This window comes from Panthera pardus, unplaced genomic scaffold (genome assembly GCF_024362965.1).
Source record: "Panthera pardus isolate Hobbes unplaced genomic scaffold, ASM2436296v1 HiC_scaffold_16, whole genome shotgun sequence".
Lineage (NCBI taxonomy): Eukaryota > Metazoa > Chordata > Mammalia > Carnivora > Felidae > Panthera > Panthera pardus.
In genome coordinates this window covers 77,884,586-77,908,994 of record NW_026526721.1, presented here as the reverse complement: position 1 = coordinate 77,908,994, position 24,409 = coordinate 77,884,586, and the positions used below count along the sequence as shown (strand labels likewise).

General features: G+C 39.7%; 1 protein-coding gene across 4 annotated transcripts in view; it reads left to right on the top strand.

The window, feature by feature from the left end:
- The window catches only part of TPRG1 (tumor protein p63 regulated 1), a 215,501-nt gene that overhangs the window by 108,361 nt on the left and 82,731 nt on the right, over nt 1-24,409 (top strand). For all 4 annotated transcript variants that reach the window (XM_053903544.1, XM_019463493.2, XM_019463492.2 and 1 more), the window contains exon 3: nt 5,976-6,067. In XM_053903544.1, the coding sequence (XP_053759519.1) occupies nt 5,976-6,067 (92 nt within the window). The remainder of the gene's footprint in view (nt 1-5,975; nt 6,068-24,409) is intronic.

The window sequence follows — 24,409 nt, the reverse complement described above, 5'->3', positions numbered from 1 at the left end:
CAGAATGACACTCAGTTTCTTAGGTGCCAGGAGTAGATACCCAATGCTATATAATAGGAAGGAGGATCAGTTATATGAGTTTCAAAGTGGATATGCAAAGATGTGACTGCTCTGGAAGTTTAAATTAATTCAGGACAAACAAGAGGCACTTTTTTTAGCACCATAACCTTATGCATTAGACCACACCTCTGAGTACCAGATCATAAAAGAAGTCAATCTGCTTCCTTAAACCTCTTATGTTTTTTCATAGGGCATCTGGGATGTTGCTTCTTATCCACAGGCTTCCAGACTATTATTGATTTACTAAACCAAGCCCTTCCAACAAAGCAACATTCTTGCTTAGAGCCAGAAGGGGCCTGAGAGAATATCTAATCCAACCCCTAAAACACACAAAGGAGATGTGACTTCTCCAAAGTCAACCAGCAATTTAGGGGCCGTACCAGGACAAAGAGCTAGGGCTCCTAACACTTTTTACTACCCCTCCAGTGCCTTTGACCTTGGGCAATGAATGAGAGGTCACAGTAATGAATGTCTGAAGCACTTGCTATCAGTCTGGTTGGACAATTTTTTCCTCCTGTTTTTGTTCATTTGCTATTATTGCTCAGACATGTCTAAAAAAGGCCTAGTGCCTTTTCTGAACAAAAGTACCACTCAAGGCTAATAACTCGAGGTATATTATGATAATCCCTTTAGTTGTGGAGACTGATATTCAAAAGCAACTTCTTATGAAAGGAACAATACTTGATACGCATGGGGAAAGATATTTTTAAACTCCCTGTAGGACTCTGTATTTGCAGATACCTTATCAGAAAGTTGAAAGCGATTAGGGATGGGGAATTATCTCTAAATTTATACTTGAGAATGTAAATTACATACAAACTAATGGGACTAAAACTATTTGATCTTTTAATATTTAATTAATGGTTCCCCATGGCCTTTTTATAGCCTGTGTTCTATTGTGAGGAACGAGACTTTAATAAGCAGGTTTGGGACTTCCCATTGTGTAGCACGATGTCATTGCTTTCATGACACTAATTTGGCTTTCATACTCTCTCCTTTCCCCTCTTCTCTTACTATAGGGTTCCCTATGTCTTGCTCTTGCATTGGGAACAACTAAATAAATATATTAGTTGTATTGTTATTTTATGAGCTGCTTTCTGGTCTAGAAATTACATATCTCACTGGGCAAAAGATTTCTCAACTCCCCTCCTTAGACTGAAATCCCTTGAAGAGTGTAATAAAGTTGATATTTCTTCTGAGGACAGATACTTAACAATAACAAAATAAGAGGCGTTTCCTTTATTTTCAAGGAGAGACAGATTTGCCCTGAACTTTACAAATCACATCCAATTTAGAGCAGTTTTTCTTCCCTTATGTGTTTACCACAAAGTGATTTCTATCTGGGCATGATGACACTCACAAGAACGATGTTACTGTGTCTGAGTCCCTGGGAGCATTCCTTTCTTTTTTTTTTTTTTTTTTTAATTTTTTTTTTAACGTTTATTTATTTTTGAGACAGGGAGAGACACAGCATGAACGGGGGAGGGGCAGAGAGAGAGGGAGACACAGAATGGGAAGCAGGCTCCAGGCTCGGAGCCATCAGCCCAGAGCCCGACGCGGGGCTCGAACTCGCGGACCGCGAGATCGTGACCTGAGCTGAAGTCAGACGCTTAACCGACTGAGCCACCCAGGCGCCCCAGGAGCATTCCTTTCTATACTGCCCCCACCTCTTACTGTCTAGTTAAGGAGTCCAGTACATGGGAAACTATTACCAGCAGATGTGAGTATTGTTTGTGTGACAACTGGCTCCTGGCTAGTCTAGCTTAAGGAAATGTAAGGAAACACGTCTTTGTTTTGACTGAGGATGTTTGGTGCTGAACTATTAGAAAAGATGCTGCCGGCTCTGCTGTATAGCTTGTAAATAAGAATTCTCCCTAATGATTTTTCTTAAAATTTAGCATTAGAAATATATGTATATTGGATGAGTGCTTATTATTCCATCATACTTTCCTATTAGTCTTAGGAGTCTTTGAGCTAATTATTCTGTTACAGAACCAGGTTGGATCGCTGGCGGAAAAAACAGGCGGTACTTGGAGATCTTGGTGGATCGGAGTTTTATTTTACACCAGCAGGCTCAGAGGAGATCCTTCTCCACAGATCTGAGTCCTGAGCACAAGCATGGGGGACAATTTATCATCTGTTACTTCTGCAGTCTGCATTAGTAGCAATTAGGCATGCATGGCAAACAGGACAGGAAAGAAGAGCCTGGAAGAGGAGTCTCTAAGCTAGGAACTGGAGCTTATGTTAGTCCTGTCAGCCGTCTTGTGCATAACTTTACTTATTTTCCCAACAGTTCCATTGCAGTAACCATTTGACCTCTAAATCATGGTACGACTATTTTCCTTCCATGTAATATTAATAATAAGAATGAAAATTCAGTGTTCCCAAATATTTTTGGCATTTCCTAACAGCTCTGTTATAGTTAATATTGTCTTATCCACCTTCCACCTAGAAAATGAATAAACTGATATCTGGAATGATGAGGACATAATATGGGTCACAAAGTGGGCAGAAAGGCTGAGATCTAAACATTGCCCCAGATGCAAGTCCGAGTGTTCACACATTATTTAATTTTCTACACTAAATGGCTGAAGTTAATTTAGTTCAGTAGCCATTGATGACAAATAGAAGGGTGTAAATAAAATACTCTAACAGGATACAATGATTAACTGTTCTGTAAAGGCATGACCACTGTTACTGCTGAAGATAAGAACACCATGCTCAGTGAGGACATTGACAGAACTCTGGAGACTTCCCAAATGTTCTATTAAAAAAAAAAACAACATACTTCTGGGGCACATGGGTGGCTCATCGGTTAAGCGTCTGACTCTTGATTTCAGCTCAGGTCAAGATCTCACGGTTCATGAGAGCAAGCCCCACATCGGGCTCTGCACTGACAGTAGGGAGCCTGCTTAGGATCCTCTGTGTCCCTCTCTCTCTGCCCCTCCCCTGCTCATGCTCTTTCTCCTTCTCTACTCTCCCTCAAAAGAAATAAACTTAAAACACACACACACACACACACACACACTTTTGTTTAATGTTTAACTTTTGAAAAGGTATAGAGTGAAACACCACCTCCATCCACTGCCCCATCAAGTTCCTTCCTGACTGCAGGGGACCACCGTTAACACATTTTAGGTATCCTTCTAGAGTTGCTTTAGGATATTCAGGCACATGAAAATATTTATTCTTATCCCTTCTCCACTTTTTTTATACAAAAATGTGGCCTATTTACCCTTCTGAATGCTTTTTTTCTTTCACTTAATACGTTTTGAAAATTTTCTGTATTATCCCAGAATGCCTCTTTTTTTTGCATATGCATCATATTCCATTGAATGGCTCTGTCCTATAATGTATCTAACAAGTCCCCTATTGACAGATATTTGCATTGTTTCCAAAATTTTGCTATCCACAAACAAGGCTGCAAAGAACACTGGATATACAGCTGTTACTTTGCACAAATGCAAGAACATCCATAGTATAACTTCACAGAAGTGGAATGTGTCGATCAAAGAATAGATCATTTCGATAGATTTTTTCCAATTGCTTTCCATAGGGAAGACAAGTAAGGTTTTGAAAAAGTCTACAGTTTTATATTCATCTTCACATGTTTTGGCAAAGTGCCTGGTGTAAAAGCATTCAACAAAATGCTTATTTTAGGACTATTTCATTATTCTCCAATTTCCCTTACAGTCTTTTTTTCTTCTTCTGAAAAGTCTTAGTTTCACTACTGAGTTATATTAGCTGAGGAAGAAATCATGTAAGTATAAGAGAGACAGGAAAAATCACCTGATGAGTCGTCAAAGAAAGTATGATTTTGAGCACTGGGCCTGGGGCAATCAGGCTGCATTGTGGGAAGAATGGCATGGGGGGTGGGCACTGTCATGGGATCATAGGGAATTTCCCTCCAGCATTATTTGGTCCTGCCAGTAGGGTCACTGGGACCAGTGATGCTGGTGCAGTCTTCTTTGTCAGTGGGTGTTCAAGGCATGCTTGATTAATGCTCCAGAATTCACTGATTTTATGACTCACAGCTTCCAGCAGGCACGGTCTGCCTTGTTCGCTTTCTGACAATGGTGAACCAGCAGCAGAGGAGTCAGAAATCATTCAGTCCACTGGCTGACTGTTCAATTCAACAGGAAATGTGTTAAAATGAGAAAATCAGAATGTCTCGGTGTAAGGGCTGTGATCTTATTTTCTTAAAGACTTCCAGGAGGCTTTCATCATCAGCTTGGCTCAGAAAGCTTTGGTTCTGTCGCCTCAGTTGTCTTTATAGATAAGGAAATGGAGGCCAAGAAAACTCAAATAATTGCCTAGAGGTTACAGAACTCATTTATGACAGATATGGAATAGGATCCGTGGTCACTCGACTCTGTTCAGTGGACATTTCCTGGATGACGTGGGCTGTGCTGAGTGAATCGTAGGGGAGGGGTAGAGCTCTGCATCATTTTCTACCACTTTATCTGAAGCAGCGTCATTCTTTTCCTGTTTTTCCTATATGGATTCTCATAAGTTTTTTTTTGTTTTTTTTGTTTTTTTGACCAATGGACTTTGTAGCCAAAATGTTTCACAGTGTTTTATCATACACTGAGAAAGCAAGCAAACCCAAATCCTACCACCACCCTAGCTCTGAGAGGAAAAGACATTTGAACGGATCCTAGGCCAGACTAGTGTCCCTGTTTCCTTTTGTGAGAGAACAGTCTCAGGCTGGGAGGATTAGGACTGTTAATATTTAGAGAAGATTAGGTGGTTAGTATTAAAGCCCTATTATATAGAGAATATTCAAGAACCGAGAACCTACTTGTCAGTAGCTCAGGGCTGGGATGAGGCCAGAACTACATTTGTAGGTGGAGCGATGGAATGTTTGTTTTCTCGTCTTGTCTCCACCCCTTCTTAGCTGAGTGAACTTGACAGGTTGGTTCCCCACACTAGCCTGTTTCCACACCTATAAAAAAGCCGAGATAATTCCTGGGCTGCAGTGGTTCTCAACGTTTGCTGCACATTGGAGTCACCTGGGATGCCTGCAAAACTCCTGAGGTACTGATATGTGGGTCCCACATGGCAGATATCCACTGAGTATCTTCTGTAATGGCCCTGGTATGCAGCCTGGGCACTAGGAGTTTTAAAGGCTCTCCTCACAATTTGATATGTAGCCAAGGTTGAGAATAACTGTCTAGAGAACAGTAGTTCTCAGTGCAGTCCTGCATCAACAGCATCACCTGGGAACCTGTTGGAAATGCAAGTTCTCAGGCCCACTTCAGACCTCCTAAATCATAAACTCTGGGAACAGAGCCCATAAATCTGTGTTTTTGATTCTGATGTGTACTGAAGTTTAGGAATCACTGAGATAGAGGTCTATGAATTTCTTATCATGAAAAGGGTTAATCAAATTTTAAGCTAGAGGTAGGCCCATAAGTAGAAGCACCTGCTTGGAGAAGGGTGAAGAAAGCAAGGTAAGGAGACAAAAAAGTTAATTTCCCAGAATCATCTAAAATTATGGTCAGAATATTAGAAAAAGATTTCTCTTAGGTATTTTATTGCCAGGTGCTCTTTAAAGAGAGAAAGATTTGATTTTAAAAATGTACATATTGCTAAATCCTTTGAACTTTCTGATAAACATGTTTGGGAAAACTGGCCTTCTGAAAATGGGTGTCTTCCTTTCTGTGAGAAGGTATGAGTAAGATCATGGAAGACAGGACTTGGATTACTTTGGTCCCACCTAAGGAGAACAGCTTAGTAAATACCAGAGTTCAAGACTAAGCTCTCCGGCATGCTATGCCTAGAGCAAACAGACAAATGCGAGAACTATCTTTCCCATCAGCTTTTTGGAGAAGGCTATGGGTTATACTCATTAATCATAAGCACAAAGAGGGCTCAGTTTTCTCTAAACTAGATATTTTCTTTTTCCCACTCAGCCAGGGGCCATTGAGACTGCCATGGAAGACTTGAAAGGCCACATGGCGAAGACTCCTGGAGAGACAATTCAAGGCTTCTGGCTCTTGACAGAGTGAGTAGTTATGGCTAAGTGAGGGGCCATGGGAATCTAACATTTTCCTTGACACCACTGTCACAGAATGGGAGATAGATCTATGGCAGAATTTCTTCTGGATGCCATGCAAAATAATTGGTTGGCATTACCCCCAGTTAGCGAGTCAAGTTTTGTGGTGCCCTATGGCTGATACATGACTAGGGTTGACTCCTACAACAATTTTCTGGGTATAGTCAGCTATCACTATGACTCCTTAGGTCTTCATAGCTCTCAAGGACTGTTGCACTGGACTCTTCTCTCTGATCTTTTTGGTTCGAGTTTCTGTCTCTTACAACTACTCTCATTCTAGCTACATGAGGCTACTAACCATCCCCCTCTGGGTACAGTGGAAAGGAAGGTTAGAAAAGACAAATGAGGTCAATATATACAGTTTGAATTTTATGTACAATAACATGAGCTGTACATAACATCCCTACAAAATCATGCGGGATAGAAAAGACAAGCCACCAGTCCAGAGTTAGGTTAAAAACCGAGTGTAACACTTGAGACTTTATTCCTTCCAGAAGTTCTCCATTCATCCCTGAGGCTTATCTTAGCTCTAAGGGCTTTCATTGAAAATGACACCATGAAGAGAGTTACCTTGTGTCTTGCCCCGAAATTCTAGTGTCTATGACTTTTTCTCCACCCGCCAGTAGAATATCAAGAATGCCATGGTCTTTACAATAATAAGTAATATATTCACATAATAAGAGAAAGAGGCGCCTCTTTTCTGCTACAGAATACATAACACTAAATGGAGAATATAGTGAGAACTCCATTTTGGATACTCACTAAGTTTTCTGTCTCCAAAGGCTCTAGCCGAAAAGCTCAGTAATTCCTATACCTTGAGTAAAGAAGCATTTAATCTTTCACTCCTGGGCCGGACATTTTCTTTGACTAAGTTTTGGGAGGGTGGGGTTGGTACAGACAATACTTAAATGTCCAGTCTTCTAGTCCAGCAGAACAAAATCTCTCCATCAATGGAGTGTAGAACCAGGTCACCTGTGGATCCATCTGCCTGATGACCATGTTACATTCTTGTTTCAAATGGGTTCTAAGAATTGAGTGAAAATGAAATTAGAAAGACAACCTGACCATGTCTAAGCATTTGTTTCTTCATGTATAAACTGGAGATAGTGATAAGTACCTGAGGAGTTGTTACGAGGGCTAAATGAGACAGCATGGTAAAACTCTTAGCAAAGTCCCCAGCACATGGTGGATTTTTATCAGACATCAGTGTCCCTCCTCTGTTCACAAGTTATGTCTATTGGTAAAGGCCTTTTGTTTGTGTTTGTTTGGTAGCCTCTGCCTTTATTTTTGTCCTATCCATCTCTATATCTTTCATCTCTGGGTTATCTCTATGAAAAAAAAAGTGTATAATTGAGGCTTTTTGCTTATTCACTTTTACCAACCCTTTTCCAACACCACCTGCCATCTGCAAAGTAAAATTTGACTTGTGCAAATAAAAAAGTCTGCCTTGATTAGGACAGATGTCTCCTTGAATTCTGAAGGTCTAATCAGAAGTAGATACTTAACCTGTTGTGTTCCTACAGTGCATTTCGTTTATAAGAAAGAATGCCCAAATATGGTCTTTCAAAATCCAGTAGTAGCTTTTTGAATTAATTCTCAAATAATAGAATCAGCAGTTTTTTTGTTTGTTTGTTTGTTTTTTTTTTTTAATAGTACATGCTTTAATTGCTTGGTCTTTTTTGTATAGAAATGTGGCTTATTTTTGTTTGGAATGTTTTTGTTTCATGATTATAAAGGTCTTTAGATATCAGTTTGACCCAAGATAAATCAGACTGTGTGATCTGTATTAAGACTTAGCACCATAATTCTGTCAGTTTGATTTATCGTCAACTGGGATGATTGATAAAACCAGCAGTTTTCAGATAAATCTGAACAGGTGTGCCCCAAGACCCAAGTTTTGCATGTAGCTCTGAACCTAATAGGAAGCTCAAAGGGTTGGTGAAGACTATCTGGCATCTAGTTTTCTATGTCTCTTTTGCTTTGTGGTATATACATTTATGTTACAGACAGTAATGAGGGATGTATCATGTGCGTGTGGAATTTTAAGCAATAATTTTCATTTGCTGTCAGACTTTTCTCCTTTGCACTTTGGAACCATTTCTTCTCTTTCAACGGTAGTTCTTTTGTGTTCTTTTTGGTCTTCCTCTCTGCCAAAATCCTTTCATACCTCTTCCTACTCTCCATCTAAAGCTACTTTTAAGAAAGATTTGAATCCAGTCATTTCTACCATAGTAAGAATTTGCCAGTTGCTTTTCTTTTCCTGTTAAACCTTAAAGCTGGTTCAGACTGTCTTCTTGTAGTGGAAAAAGCTGCCAGTTGCAAAGAAGATGGTCCAGGCATGTGGGCTAAATAAATAGGCTCCCAGTCACTGTGACTGTTCAAGAAGAAGATTGGAGGCATTTGTCAAAGGAAGGGCATGCATGGAGGTTTTGAATGACCTTTCACACTTAAGTCTTTGTAGTGCACCAATGTAGGAAAGGCAAAAGCAACGATAAAAGCAATCAATATCAGCATGAAATCCCCAAAATAACAACAGCAAAACAGAACAAAAGAAAGAACTAAATAAACCAATAAACATATAGGCCCAGAGAAGTACGAGCCTGGGGCTATGCTTTTCCCTTTCTCTTTTTTTCTAATGGGATAAGACCCATCCATCCATTCAGTTTTTATGAGTTACAGAGGCTGTACTATACACCAGCTTCCCCAACTGTGCCAACCATACATAACTCTTTTCAAGTGTAACACTTTTTTGTGTGTGTGACAGCAATGACTGGGCTTTATGCACATCAATGGTTAGCTCCTTTTATGGAGATGAGAAACCCCTAGTTACTCATCCAACAGTTGAAAGAATGTTTGCTTTCAAACAAGTATTCCAGTTTCAGAATGATAAGAGTGAAAAACCCTTCCAATGATATATATATATAGCACATTAAAAAATAACTTTATGACCATGAACTTGCTTTATGTTCACTACAACCTTGCTGGTTTTGTGATTGTCATGTGACAGATGAGAAATGGAGATGTGGGACGAGGAAGTGGACAGCTGAGATCACATAAGGGGTAAAGCAAGGAAGGCAGACTGCTCTCCTCTACTAGCTCGGTTCCAATTCTTTCCCAAAGGGTGTAAGGTATAGGTGCGGGGTCACTCATCACAGCTCAACCTTTAGTCATGGTTGGTCAGAGCCCCAGAAATGGTTTGATATAGGAGTGTGATGTGGGGAGTATCGTGAGCTTAAGGGCCTTGTGTATCTTATTTAAGAACTTAGATTCTACCCTGTAGGCGATGGGGAGGCACTGATTGGTGAGAAAGTGTGACTATATTTCAATTTAAAAAGATCACTGAAGGCTCACAATCCCTTATCTAAAACCCCTGGAATCCGATATGAATCAGATTGAGAATTTTTCAGATTTTAGAAAGGTAAAACAATACATATGCATTTTATGCTCCAAGTGGAGGCCTGCGACAGCCCCCCATAATCAAACACACTAAAATTTTTGCAGGAAAACCTGTCATATTCAACATAGAATAGATGACTGCATGTTGGATCAGATCTGGCTTACCATAAAGTGCGTCTGAGCCACAGCTGCGCCATTTTCAGGGCTTTATTGAATTTGGAATTACGGATGAGGGTGTATGGCCTGTACATGTTTGAAATGTGAAGGATCAATGGATGGCTGGAAGGCTGGCTGCCACACTAGATGCTTGTGCAATATCAGCGAGGGTCTGATCCAGTGGCGTGCTGGAGCTGGTTCACACTGGCTTATGAGAGGTCAACATTACAATTTCAGGAATTTTGAGAGTTGGTTGTTAATTATTAAAACATAAAATATCACACCAAGTGAATTAAACTTAAAGGTGATGTAGTCAAAACTCCTTACTTTCTGATTTTTTTTTTTTACTTTGTTTTGCTGTTGATTTGCTGTTGGGGTGATTTATGCCTATTATGCTTGCGTAGTGGAAATACTACATGATAACTTGCTACTGTACCTCTTTTCTCTGCTACACATTCAGTGGTGTCATGTACATGGCTTGGAATTGACCCTGGGGGCAGTGATTCCATCATGGAAGTCAGCAAACACTAGATATCAGAGTTCAATTTATTGCTTTATTGATTGTCTAAACTTTAGAAAGCAACAGGGAATATGTTAATGCAGAATAAGCTTCCAGGTATGCCATGTCTGTGGCTGTGATATTGTAAATACATAGAAAAAAACTTGAGGAAATATAGTTCCAGCATTTAAAAACTATTGTCCAGTTCCACAAAAGTCACCTTCTTTATTGAAGAATAGGTTTAACTCTGGACAGGCAGCTGAGGGAAGCTTCATGCCAAGCAGAGGCTGCTGAGGGTCTGTATTCTGTATTCTGGCTAGGGCAGAAGACATTGGGGTTCTCACACCTACACTGCTGACCCCCAGCCCAAGCTGGAAATTATAAAAAGCCCCTTCTTTCTGTTACAACCCTCTTGTGCTCTTTTCTGCAAAAACATAACATGGTGCACACTTGAAAGAAAAATGCATGACAGGATTCTGTTGTTAATCATAGAGCATATACTGAAGGGTGCATATGGGACTGAGAGGCAAACTAACAACTGACAGAGCAAGGCTTTGTGGATCTCTCTGTTTAATTGTCTGTGAGGCAGGAGTTCAGGCCAATTCTTGGGCTTTGGCCTGGGAAACTGATGGGTTCCCTGTGTCGCCATTCCAGGCTTAGAAGGAAACGATAACTCTACTTTATTGAGAAACCGCCATATGCCAAACAATGCAGAAGAAACTTTGTGCTTGCAGTGTTATTTAATTATCCCAACAATCTTGTCATTCCCTTCTTATAGAACTTGCTGAGTACAGTTTTGGGGAAAAAAATGTGTCTGAGGTGTCCATAGGACATCCACATGGAGATGTTGAATGGATGGATTTACATATGCATCCAGATACTGTCTTAAGTAGTGTGCTCAAAAGGGACAGTAATCTTGACATATTTGTTTCTTATAGCCTTCTATAGAATCTAAGGGTGTAAAGTAACATTAAATCGGTAAAAGCATTTTTCAAGTGATGTCACCCAAACTCGGGTGAGCTGTTTTGCAATGTTCTAAATTTATACTGGTATATTATTCAGTTAAATTAGAAAGATTAGTTTGAAGGCACTTGGGTATAGGCTATGAGGAGATGGAGAGAGAGGCCGACAGGAGAACTAGAGAGATGCAACCATCAACTCCAGTTAGATCCCAATTAGCTGAAACCATTAAGAATAGTACCCTGAGAAGATGCCACTTAGGACCCAGACCTCTAGTCCAGTCCATCCTGGAGCTTTATATGCCTCTACAGCTCTAAAGACAACACGGTGTCTATCTTAACTTTATCTCCTCCTCTTATTGCCCTTCTTGGTCCTTCTGGGAAACTACTTTTTGAAGAAATTGTGTGTATACTTTCAGAAGTGATCCATTAAGCCAGCACCAAGGAGAACATCTTGACACTTCCCAAAGTCTCAAAAATTGTGTTATAATGGCACTGAAGTGGCTCTTCAGTAGAATGTACTCAAGATGTCTTTGTGTATGGTGCTTAAAGAGGCAGGAGGAGATGGGATCTTCCTTTAAGCACATTAGTCTGAAATGGTTGGGGGGATGTTCTCATTCCTCTTGTTGCTACATGGGAAGACTTGCCTCTGGTGGTTGGGGTGGGGGGGGTGGGGGAGTCAAGTAACTCTCAGTCTTTATCTTGTGGAAAATACTTACAGTGTTTCTCATTGCCTACCTTCCCCTAAACCCAGCCAGGTTTCTATCCTTGCACTTTGGTATAAAAAATATGTGAAATCCGATTAACTGGCTACGTTGAACATATAGACAATAGAACGGAAGTAAAGTCAAGGAGGCAGCCTGGCATCCTAGAAAGAGTCTTGAATTTGGAGTCAGAAGCCTTGGGTCTGAATCCTGGTTCTGCTACTCACGATCAGTGTACCTCAGTAAACTTAAGTAGGTTTTGCCATTTTTTTTTTTTTTTTAATTAGGGCATTTGTTTTAATGTAGTCTTTAGTCCATTAGAAATTCACTTTTCTTGAAAGAAGCACAGCCATTGTTAATTTTTGTAGTATTTTTTCATTCCAGCTTTTCTTCATGCATGTTTGCCAAAGATTGTTATAATATTAATAAATAACATTTAAATTGTACCAAGTGTTCTGCTAAGTGATTTTCCTCCATTTGCCATTAGATTGGTATAATACATATGGTTTTGATGATTTCTAAATGGCACTTCCCTTAGGTTTTTTCTTGTTATCATGTAGGTTTTGTGAAGTTACTTGATCATTCACCTATTGTTAGATGATTACTTCCCAAAATGTCAGTGGTTATGTAAATGTAAGGATTTATATATTTAAAAAAATTGTTTAACGTTTGTTTGTTTGTTTATTTATTTACATTTATTTATATTTTTGAGAGACAGAGCACTGGTTGGGGAGGGATAGAGAGAGAGGGAGATAGAATCCGAAGCAGGTTCCAGGTTCTGAGCTGTCAGCACAGAGCCCAATGTGGGGCTTGAACTCACAAACCGTGAGCTCATGACCTGAGCCGAAGTCAGATGCTTAACTGACTGAGCCACCCAGGCACCCCATAATGTTTATTTATTTTTGAGAGAGAGAATACAAGTGGGGAAGGAGCAGAGAGAGAAGGGGAGAGAGGATCCAAAGCAGGCTCCACACTGTCAGTGCAAAGCCTGATGTGGGGCTCAAACCCACGAACCACGGGATCATGACTTGAGCTGAAGTCAGATGCTCAACTGACTCAGCCACCCAGCTGCCCCTAAGGATATATATTATTCTTTAAAAACTGAAGCCCTCAGTAAGGGATATATACCAGTAGTGCAGAGTAAGACTACACAGTTGGAAAGAGAAATGAAAATACATTAAGGCATTCTCCATTTATTTTTTGATGAAGAAAATAATATTCTACAGCACTTTGTAGTTAAAAATGTTCTTCTTCAGTTAATCCAATTTTCAGAGCAATTATCTGAGGTAGGAAACATTACTTCCAGTTTGCAGGTGAAGAAATCAAGGCTAGGAAGTGTCCCAGGGCCGCAAAGTAGCAGAGGTAGGGCCCCGAAGCATTATGCTTCCCCCAGTTTTGCGAAAATGGTCTTTTTGCTATTGTGGCCAGATTCCATGTGTACCCCTTATTGGATTGTAGTCTGTTATTCCTCTGGCAGAAAAATGTTGGATAAACTCAGAATTCTGTTCCTTGGGCTTTGTGGGGTACATGGAAGTATGCAGGGCATCTCTGCTTAATTTTAAAAGATTTCACAGAAGAAAGAGCTATCCTAGAAGTTTAAATGAAAAGAAAGGCATCCCAAGACAGAAAGGGATGTTGAGGAGCAGACGACTGGGCAGTATCTCTCAGGCACAGAGTGCCCCTGGAGCACACTGATCCCCAAAGCAGCGCTGTGGGTGATCACTTTCACACCTGCCCTCACATGTGATCCTCAGACAGACCCATGGGAGGAGGCCAGGAGGAACTATTGGCTTTATTTTATGGATGAAGAAACCCAGAGATTAAATGACCTGCCTAAGGGCAACCACTTATTAAGGGTCACAGGAGGGCTTGACTTCACAGGACCCCTCTCCCAGCCTTGTTGTCTTCTCATCACATGGCTCGTGCTGCTTTTGTGAATTTTCATCTCCTGATACAGCGATGGCCGCAGTTTCTATTGCGTAAATGATCTTTGCGCCTGTGTCTGGTTTCTTTGTTGATCGTCTATTGTTTGCAGGGAGGAGGGCAGACATTCATTGAGTAGGTTCAGAGACCTTTTCCTCTTTTCCTCTCCAGATCTTACTCTGCCTGTGCTGTGCATCTGACATTATTTAGTCTTTTCCCAGAATCAGCTAAAAAGTCAAATACTTATAGGGGCCTGGTGGGTGCCACTGATGGACTAAGGCCAATCACACTTTATCTTGTCACTGTCTGATTCTAAGGCGTGCTGAACTACCATTGTAATGAAAAATACTGCTACTTATAATTTAAAAATAAGTAGAAAGACCCCCCAAAACCTGGAAATCAGGGATTTCTAACCGTCTTAGTCATGAATAATAAATGTACTATGCAAAATAACATTCTGAAATGTATCTTCCCCCAGCCCCATCCATTTTTGTGTACATTCATCTATTCTAGACCCTTGCTACTCAAAGGGTGGTCTTGGAATGAGCAGTATCAGCATTCCTAAGGATTTGTTAGCAGGGCTAATCCTCAGGGGCCACCCCAGACATGCTGAGCCTGAATCCCCAGTTAATTCTGATGTTCATTAAAATTTGGGAAGTACTGGTCCAGATCACTTTCATGCTTATGGACTGAGGACTTCAGTGGCTCCTCACTGCCTAAATACTCTTCTGCTGCATCTTTCAAACCCTGCACGCCATGGAATGAATTTTCTTCTCCAGCCTTATTTACCGTTATACCCCTTTACAAATTATCAAATTGGACTGTCCACCGGTCTCCAAATGTTCCTGACACAGTGCTTTGACATCATGATTGTACTCACTCACTCACTCACTCTGCTTATTTGGTATGTCTTTCTTCCTTTCTGTTTGTTCAGACCTTTCCTGTCCTTCAGAGATGTTATGTCTATAAAGCCTTTCCATCTTAATTCAACCAGAAGAATCTTCTCTCTTATTTCTGTTATGTTATACTACATGGCGTAGTTCACTGCGCACTTTGTGAGGAAAGCATTCCTCGAGACAGGGCCTGACTCTGATTCATGTTTTGTCAAAGCCCATCTCTGCCCACCTCCCAGTGGTGTCTGGCATGTGGGAGGGGCTCAGAACCCACCATGGACTTGACTTGAATTTAATTCTGATTGAGTCGTCTACTGTTTGAAGCCCTTCACTGACACTAGCAGGGTCCACCCATTGAGTCCTGCCTCCGTTTCCCTGGGCCTTCAAGCAGCCCACAGCCCAAGGAGACTTCTTGCATCCTTTGTGCACTCAAGCTGGAAAGTACCTCAAATCCATTAAGATGTTAATGACCTGTGGCAGGACTCTGGCAGCAACAAATTCACCTCTGTTGCCAGAAACCATTTATACTGGGTGGGTGTTTTCGACAACCACTTAATTAAACACATTGCTTTTCTCTATAAATTCCCCATGGCAGCAGATGTATCCAGATAGCTAATGGTCCCTGAGTGACCTGAATTATAGGACAGCGAGGGCATTTAGTTACTGCAGTCAGAAATGTACCTCGAAATGTTTGTTTTCCCAAGACTGCTACTAATTAGGGAGGAGTCAAAAAGAGCCAAGAGGTGAAAAAAGTCTGATGCAGCGAAATGCCCAGTTCCATCACTTACTAGCCATGTGACCTTGGCATACAAATCTCTTGTATCCTCCGGACCTCAGTTTTATCATTGATAAAATGGGGGTGTAAAACGGGATATCAATTGAAGAGTTAAATTACTTAAAATATGTAAAATGCTCACAATTTTTGCCACATGGTCTGTGCCACAGGAGAGTTGACTCTTATTGTTATTGTCATCATTGTTGCTATTTATTTATATTCACTCATTCATACGTTCATTTGTGTGTTCACCAAACTCCTCCCATAAGCCAGACTCCACCCTGAGTGATGAAAATACAGAAGCAACAAGATAAGATTTTCATGTTCAGGGAGTTCTGAGTCTTGAGGGAAGGAGGATATGTAAATGAAGTCAAAACACAGTATGATGTATGCTGATATACAGTCCTGCAAATGATCTTTTGGGAGGATAGAACTTGTTGCATTTGTACTGTAGGCTCTGGTGAAGGCGATATCCAGGATTAAAGAAGGAAGAGAAATTTCCAAAAATATATTATGAGGAATTAAATCCCAGAAAGAGGGAAGAATATTTGTAGAATAACAGACAGAGGCTCAGGGATCCACAAACTGCCAAGGTGTCTGGATTATAGTGATCAAGAGTAAGAGAGCTATAAATAAGCTAGAAAAGTAGAAAGGAACCAGAAAATCCGGAATTTTGAATGCCAGGGTAAGGAGTTTTCATGTTATTTTTTCCTGCAGTGACAAGCTGGAGATCCATAGGTCATTCAAATGCTTTTATTATTTTTATTTATTTTAAATGTATGTTTATTTATTTTGAGAGAGAGAGAGAGTGAGTGAGTAAGTGCAGGAGAGGGGCAGAGAAAAAGGGAGAGAGCATCCCAAGTAGAGTGTGACATGGGGATTGATCCCACAAACTGTGAGATCATGACTGAGTTGAAATCAAGAGTCAGACACTTAATCGACTGAGCCACTCAGAGGCCCCTCAAATGCTTTTCAATAGGGTATATATTTCCAGTTTGCCAACATCTTGTCATTCCGCATTACCTTGCACTGACCTCTCTTTGTTCCCTTTACAGCGATGTGTGGTAGGCTCTCCCAGTCATGACAGACACTGTGTGCATCTCTTCCAACTACATGTTCAGTGACCTTACCTTGGTTTCTTGAAATCATTTGTGGTAGGATAATTCTTTTTAAGTTTATTTGTTTTGAGAGAGAGAGAGAGAGAGAGAGAGAGAGAGAGAGAGAAAGAAAGAAAGCATGGGAGGGGCAGAGAGAAAGGGAGAGAGAGAATCCCAAGCATGGGACTTAAACCCATGAACCATGAGATCATGGCCTGAGCTACAATCAAGAGTTGGTCGCTTAATGGACTGAGCCACCCAGGTGCCCCTGTGGTAGGATAATTTATACCAAGGAAATGAAATGAAGGCATTATCATTATCATTATTTTAGAAAGTGTTTACTGTTTACAGCATCCTACTGCTGTTCTGTTTCCTTCGTGACCATGATAGGCATTTCTTGTTTGAGTTACTGAAAGATATGAAATAAGTAGTTTTAGAAAAATAATTTTTAGAAAGGTAATAGGTTCTGGAGATAATTTACCAATAATTTAAACTTCATCTTTATTATTTAGGGGCCTGCCAGTGTGTGTTTTAGTAAAAAATAAATAAATAAGACCTCTATCTTAATATTGAGGCTATCAACGCATTTGGGCCACTACAGCTGTTATACAAACAACTATTATAGACTCTTATGAATAAACATGCGGTCTGATTAGCAAACAGTAAATTGTGTTTACTCTCTGAGGTATCCAGGTTGTCCCCAGATGCCCTGTTTTAGGTAAGATAGGGTAGGTCTAAGAAGAGTAAACTGTGTGAAGAAGAAGGAGTCTCTGCTTCCACTTGTCTTTTAGTAGAAAGAACTATAAAGTTTAAGAATTAAAATGCTGTGCTCTGTGAATTAATAAAAAAGTAGATGTCCAAGGAAGGAAAATTACAAGGGACAGAAAGAGAATTGTGTAATGATAAAATGATCAATCCACCAAGAAGACAGAACAATCCTAAATCTGTATGCACTAAACAAGAGAGCTGCAAAATATGTGAAATGAAAACTGATAGAATGGGAAGGAGAAATAGACAAATCCATGATGATAGTCTTCAACACCATTGTCTTAATAATTTGTATCATAAATAGGCAGGAAGTCAGCAAGGATTTAGAACTCAACATACCGACAGAACCCAATCAGCATTTATAGAACACTCCACCCAGGAAAAGCAGAATACATGTTCTTTTTAAGCACCCACAGAACATCTACCAAGATCCAACATATCCTGAGCCACAAAACAAACTTCACCAAATTTAAAAGAATTGAAATAATTCAGAGGATGTTCTCTTACTGCAGTGGGATCACACAAGAAATTAATAACTGGAAGATAAAAGGGAAATCTCTGAACACTTAGAAACAACACAACATGTTTCTAAATAATCCAGTAGTCAAAGAGGAACTTTCAATGGAAATCAAAAGTACATTGAGCCGAATCCAAATAAAAATACAACATATCAAAATGTGTGAGATTCAGCTAAAGCAGTCCTGAGAGAGAAATTTACAGCACCAAAGGAAGAATGCTAACATCATATGAGGAAAAGTCTCAAACCAATGACCCAAAATCCTGTTTCAAGAACAATAAGAAAGCAAGTTTAATGGGAACAGAAGGAAGGAAATGATAAGAGTAGAAGCCAATAAAAATAAAAATTAGAGAAAATTAATGAAGCAAAGTTCTCTGAAAAGTTCAATGAAATTTTAGGGTGTCTGGGTGGTTCAGTTGGTTGAGCGTCCAACTCTTGATTTTGGCTCAGGTCATGATCTCACGGTTTGTGGGATCAAGCCCCACATTGGGCTCTGTGCTGACAGCATGGAGCCTGCTCGGGATTCTCTCTTTCTCCCTCTCTCTCTGTACCTCCTCTGCTTACATGCATGCTTGCTGTCTCTCTCCCTTTCTCAAAATAAATAAACGTTAACATGTTTTTAAAAAGTTCAATAAAATTGAGAAACTTTTAGCAAGGCTGACAAAAAAAAGAAGATACAGATTACCAATATCAGAAATGAAATGGGATATCCCTACAGACCCTGCAAACGACAAAATAATAAGTACAAAAAAATAAGTGATTACAGCTAAAAATTCTACACATATACATTTGCCAACTGAGATGAAATGGCCCAATTCCTCAAAACACTCAAATGACCACAACTCACTCAACATGAAATAGATAATTTGAATAGCCCTATAACAATTAGGAAACTGAATTTGTAATTAAAGCCTCCGAAAAAAGAAATCTCTAGGCCCAGATGGTTTCACTGGAGAATTCTATGAAATGCTTAGAGATGAATGAACACCAATTTACATAATCTTCTTCAGAAAATAGAAGAGGAAATAGCAATTCCCAGTGCATTCTATGAAGCCAGTATTAATCTGATACTAAATCCAGACAAAGACATTCAAAAATAAAACTACAAACCAGTATCTCTCATGAATATAAATGCAAAAATTCTTATGAAAATGTTAGCAAATAGAATTCAGCAATACATACAAACAATTATTTACCATAACCAAGAGGGTTTAGTCTAGAGATGGAAGACTGGTTCAATGTTAGAAAATTAATCAGTGTAATATGCCATATTAACTGGCTAAAGAAGAAAAATTACATGATCAGGTCAATTAATGCTGCTAGAACATTTGATGAAATTTAACACACCCATTTATGATAAAAGCTCTTAGAAAAATAATAGAGGGGAACTTTTTCAATTTGATAAAGAATATCTACATAAAACCTGTAATTAACATGCTAGTGGAAAAAGACCAGTGCTTTCTTCTTGAGATTGTGAAGAAAGCAAAAGAGTACACTCTCACTACAAGTATTCAACATAGTACTGGGAGATCTAGCCTATACAATAAGGCAAGAAAAGGAAATAAAAGACACACAGATCAGAAAGGAAGAAAGAAAAACTGTCCCTAATTGTAGATAGCATGACAATTTTTGTAGAAAACTCTAAGAAATCTACAAAAAATTCCCAGAATTAATTACTTTAAGAAAGTTTCAGGATACAGGATCAACGTATGAAAATCAGTTATATTTCTAGAAGCTAGCATTAAAGAATTGAAAACAAATTAAAAATAAAACATTTATGATCAAGAAAAAAATCCATAAATATCAATCTAATACAATATATATGGGACTTGCATGCTGAAAGCTACCAAATACTGATGAAAGAAATCAAAGAAGATATAAATAAATGGAGACGTACTATATTCATAGATTGGAAGACAATATAGTAAAGATATCAATTCTCCAATATTTGACATATAGATTTAACATAATTCCTTTCAAAATCTCAGCAAGATTTTTTGCAAGCATAGACAATATTATTTTAAAATTTGTATGGGAATACAAAGGAATTAGAATAGCTTAAACAGTTCTGAAAAAGAAGAATAAAATGCCGCTCACTGGCAGTTCCTGTTTTCTATTGCGTGACTTTAGCCCCTGGCCATAGCTGATAGGATAAAGAGGAGTTAATCAGAGTGCCTGGGTGGCTCAGTTGGTTAAGTGTCTGACTTCCACTCAGTTCATGATCTTGCAGTTCGTGGGCTCGAGCCCTGCATTGGGCTCTGTGCTGACAGCTCAGAACCTGGAACCTGCTTTGGATCCATTCATTCTTATTCTCTCTCTCTCTCTCTTTCTCTCTCTGCCCCCCCACCCCCGCGCTCTGCCCCTCCCCCTGCTTGCTCTCTGTCTCTCTCAAAAATAAACATTTAAAAAAAAAAAAAAAAGAGGAGCTAATCCATTAACTGGCCTGTGACCCAAAAAGACAGCTCAAAGGTATGATTTGGACTAAAAGAATTCCTGATCTTGAGGATTTAAAGTGGGAGAAACAGCTATAGAGACTAGTTGGCTGTGAAAGTAGATCTGGAAGTTCATGTACAGTCAGGATGAAGGAAACAAAGTTCATGGGCAAGGTGGAATTAAAGAGGAGCAAACACTGGTAGGAAGCAGAGGGAGCCTGACGGTCAAGAGGAAGAAGATGCCATGTGTGGAGAGACATAGAAATCGTGATAGAGACAGCCTCTGAGGGAGTAGTTTTCATTCCTTGTGGTTTTCCAGCTTTCATAAAGCCCAACTGTGCAATAGTTCCTGCTCTTGGATTTCTGTGGGATTCCTCAGAGTATTTATTTATCTCTTCTTTTTGGGTTTGCCTGATCTGGGCTGTGTCTCCTGTACCCAAGGAGCTGAACTAACATAGTTCAGTATACAGACAGCTCTTCCATTAAAATATGATAACAACAACAACAAAACAAAAAACAAAATAAACACGAAAACAAAAAAACAGTGGAGGTGGCAAGAAGTGAGCATTTGTTGTATCTTATCCCACTGTTTTTTCCTCTCTGCTGCCTTCTCAAAATTAGGCCTTGTTCTCCTGCCAGCTTCTTTGGCTTCTGATCAAGTGAATACCCCAAAGTCAATTCAGGGGAGGAGAGAGCTCCTCAGGGGGTGGGCCTCCTGTTAGCCCCTGGTGTGCTGTGGGGGACTTGAGCTATTCAATAGCAATTCAGTTCTTTTGTGGAAAAGAGAGAAGGATGGGGTGTGCCCAGAGTCTTGTCTTTTGTGTAGCTTTTCAAATATCCTCTTACTGATAGTACTATGACACAGAGACAAAGTTGCCTGGCTGTGTAGGAAAAATAAGTGTGAGAAGCAGCTAGATGGGAAGTTATGGCCTGGGCTGGGGGTCCAAAGAGCTGGATTCTGGTCTTGCCTCTGTCACTTAGTACTAGATGCATGTCACTTTACTGGGGCTTGGTTTCTCCATCTGTGAAGTGGAGAATAACAACCACTTAATATGAAAAACATCCGTAAATCGCAAAGAAATTGTGGTGGTTCTAGCATGTGATATGGCTTCTGCTTATATCTCCCTCAACTAGCCTCCTTGTTCCCTTTGCTTGGTCATGCCTGCTTCCTTGCTGTTTTATGAAACATGATGGATCCCACCTCAAGGCCTTTGTACTAGCTGTTCACTTTATCTAGATACTATTCCCACAGATATTCCCATCTCCCTTTTATCTAGATCTCTATAATGTGCCCATATCCTTTGTTGGTGTGCCTTCCTCTATAGAATGCAAGAATGGGAGGAACAGGAACTTAGCTCACCACTATACCCTTAGAGCCTGGAGCATAATAATGGCTCAATAAATATTTGTCAGGTCATTAGGGGAGATTATTTCTGGACTGGATACCTGGTATTGTTTCTGTAAAGAAACACCTTCCTTATGTCACACAGAAGAAAATTGATTCGAAATCAGTGACTTTGAGCACAATCCTTAGTGCCTGCCCTTGTGACTCCTTACTTGGGTTCATATCTGAATTTGCTATTGGTTACTCTGTCCAGGAATCCTAAATGAGTGTAACATGACTCCTGTATTGACACGCTCATAGGTTTCCTGTTGGGTCTTTGATTCTACTATTCCTGGTCCTTATCTTCTAAGGTCTCCTATGGCAGCTGTCTACAAAGGGAACTTCATATAAAATGCTTAGTCTGTATTTTAAGTAAGTCAGGGTAACTTAACTATAATTTCCAATATAATGAAGTATACCCAGCTGTGTCAGACAAGCAAACGGGCAAATAGACAAAAACTTGTGTTATATATATGGAATTAATGACTACTTTATTAAGTTTTAGGAAATTGGAATGGAAAGATTTTGTATATTTGAAAACTGTAATAGTTTTGAGGAGCTGTCTTTGAGTGGATTTACTTCTAACCACCTATTCATGAATTTATTTGTTAATTCAATCAATGTTGCAAAAATGTTTAAAGGGAATTTAAAAGAATTCTTCTTCACTGTTGTTTTATCCTCCTCCCCCTTCTCTTCCTCCTTTTTCATCATCACCACCACCATCATAACCTTTGTATTAATAGCTAATAACAATTGAGTACTTTATTTTGTTTATTTTTATTTTTATTTATTTTGAGACAGCGTACAAGTGGGAGAGGGGCAGAGAGAGGGAGAGAGAGAGAATCCCAAAGCAGGGTTTGCAACATCAGAGCAGTGCCTAACACAGGGCTTGATTCCATGAACTGTGAAATCATGACCTGAGCTGAAATCAAAGGTTGGGTGCTTAACTGACTGAGCCACCAAGGCACAACTTAGTATTTTACGTGTGCTTTGTATTTTACTAAGTGCTGTATAGTATATTTTAAAAAAAATTAACGTTTATTCATTTTTGAGAGACAGAGCAGAGTGCAAGCGGGGGAGCGGCAGAGAGAGAGGGAGACACAGAATCTACAGTAGGCTCCAGGCTCTGAGGTATCAGCACAGACCCAGATGCGGGGCTTGAACCCACAGACTGTGAGATCATGACCTGAGCTGAAGTTGGCTGCTTAACCGACTGAGTCACCCAGGCACCCCTATAGTACTATTTTTAAAATTCACAACAATACTATGAGGTATAGATGCATTATTATTATTTTCATTTTAGAGATGTGGAAAATGAGTCTTAGAAAAGATAAGTAATTTTTGTAAGATTGCACAGCTAGTAAGGGGCAGAATGACATCTCTAACTCCTAGCCTGTGTGATAGGAAGCCCAGTGCTGCTCAGGAATCTAGCACTTAAAATTTAAGAGGAAATTAAGACCCGGTTGTGGTTAAAATGAGTCTTAAGCTCACAGGAGTATTGACAGAACTCCTGGTCAAGTGCAGTTTGTCTTCAGGAAAAGGGTATAAAAACCGGAATTAACATTCACAAAGCAATTTCTCTGCGAGGACCCGGTTGGGACTGTGACATAATACAATGATGCTCTCTTATCTCAGTTATCTTGGTTGAGAGACCAAGAAGCAGAAGTTCATCTCTGGAGGTTAAAGATTTTGATAAACTGAGGGAGGGTGTGATTAATTATTTGGACTGGACAAGCATGCCTTAGAAATACTTTGAGGCATTCCAGTCTGAAATGTTCGGTAAATCTGCAAATCTTCCAGCACCGCCTACAAATTCTTCGAGTATAGGCTCAAAACGGTTCCACCTCAGTGCCTGGGAATTCGTAGGTCTGATTCAAATTCCTAGATCAGCTCCTGAAAATGTCTTGGTCTTTCAAAACCTTGGTTCTGCATCTGGACAGCTTTTAAAAGGAGAGATGCCTGGAATTCATCTCCACAATCCTGAGTCAGAATCTTCGTGGGTGCTATCCTCCCTTTTTATGGTAATTCTGTTTTCATGATTTCCATTTACATACTGTGCAAACACATGTCTTCCAAGAAGTCATTCTGTACATGTCTCTGTGCGTGTTTGCACATGCTGTTCCCTCTGTCTAAAATTAATTAATCTGCCTTCTGCATCAAGCCGTCTCCTGATCATCCTTTAAAAGCTTCGAGAAACACACTTTATCCAGAGCCTTGCCTCACTTCCTAGGTGGCTTTAAATGCCTTTCAAGAGCAGAGTGGTTAATCAAAAACATTGGCTCTAGAGACAGGCACCTCAGTTTGAATTCCAATTCCAGAACTGGGAAAGTTATGTAACCTTTTTTATGTTTTTGTTCCTCATCTGTAAAATGGGGATAATGATACTACCTTCTTCACAGGATTACTGTGAGCATAAAAAAAGTAACTTAGATGAGATACGTATACCAAAAACTCATACAAAGTAAGCATTAAATCAATGTTAGACATTAGCTGGGATTTCCATGGCACTGTATACAAATTTCCATGTTATTGTTTATCGCTCTGTACCATAATACTTGATTTATTTATATTCTCCTACATTAAATTATAATCTCTTAAGGATAGGGATAATTATAGAGGGCTTTATAGTCTGAGAACCTACATAATGTCTTTAATATAGTAGAATTGGCCCTTGAACAACAAAGGGGTTAAGGGTTACAGAGCCCCCACTATTTTTAATTGTAGTCAAATTCAATTCAATTTTGAATTGTAGTCAAATTCTTTGTGTAGCTCTCAACTCCCCAAACTT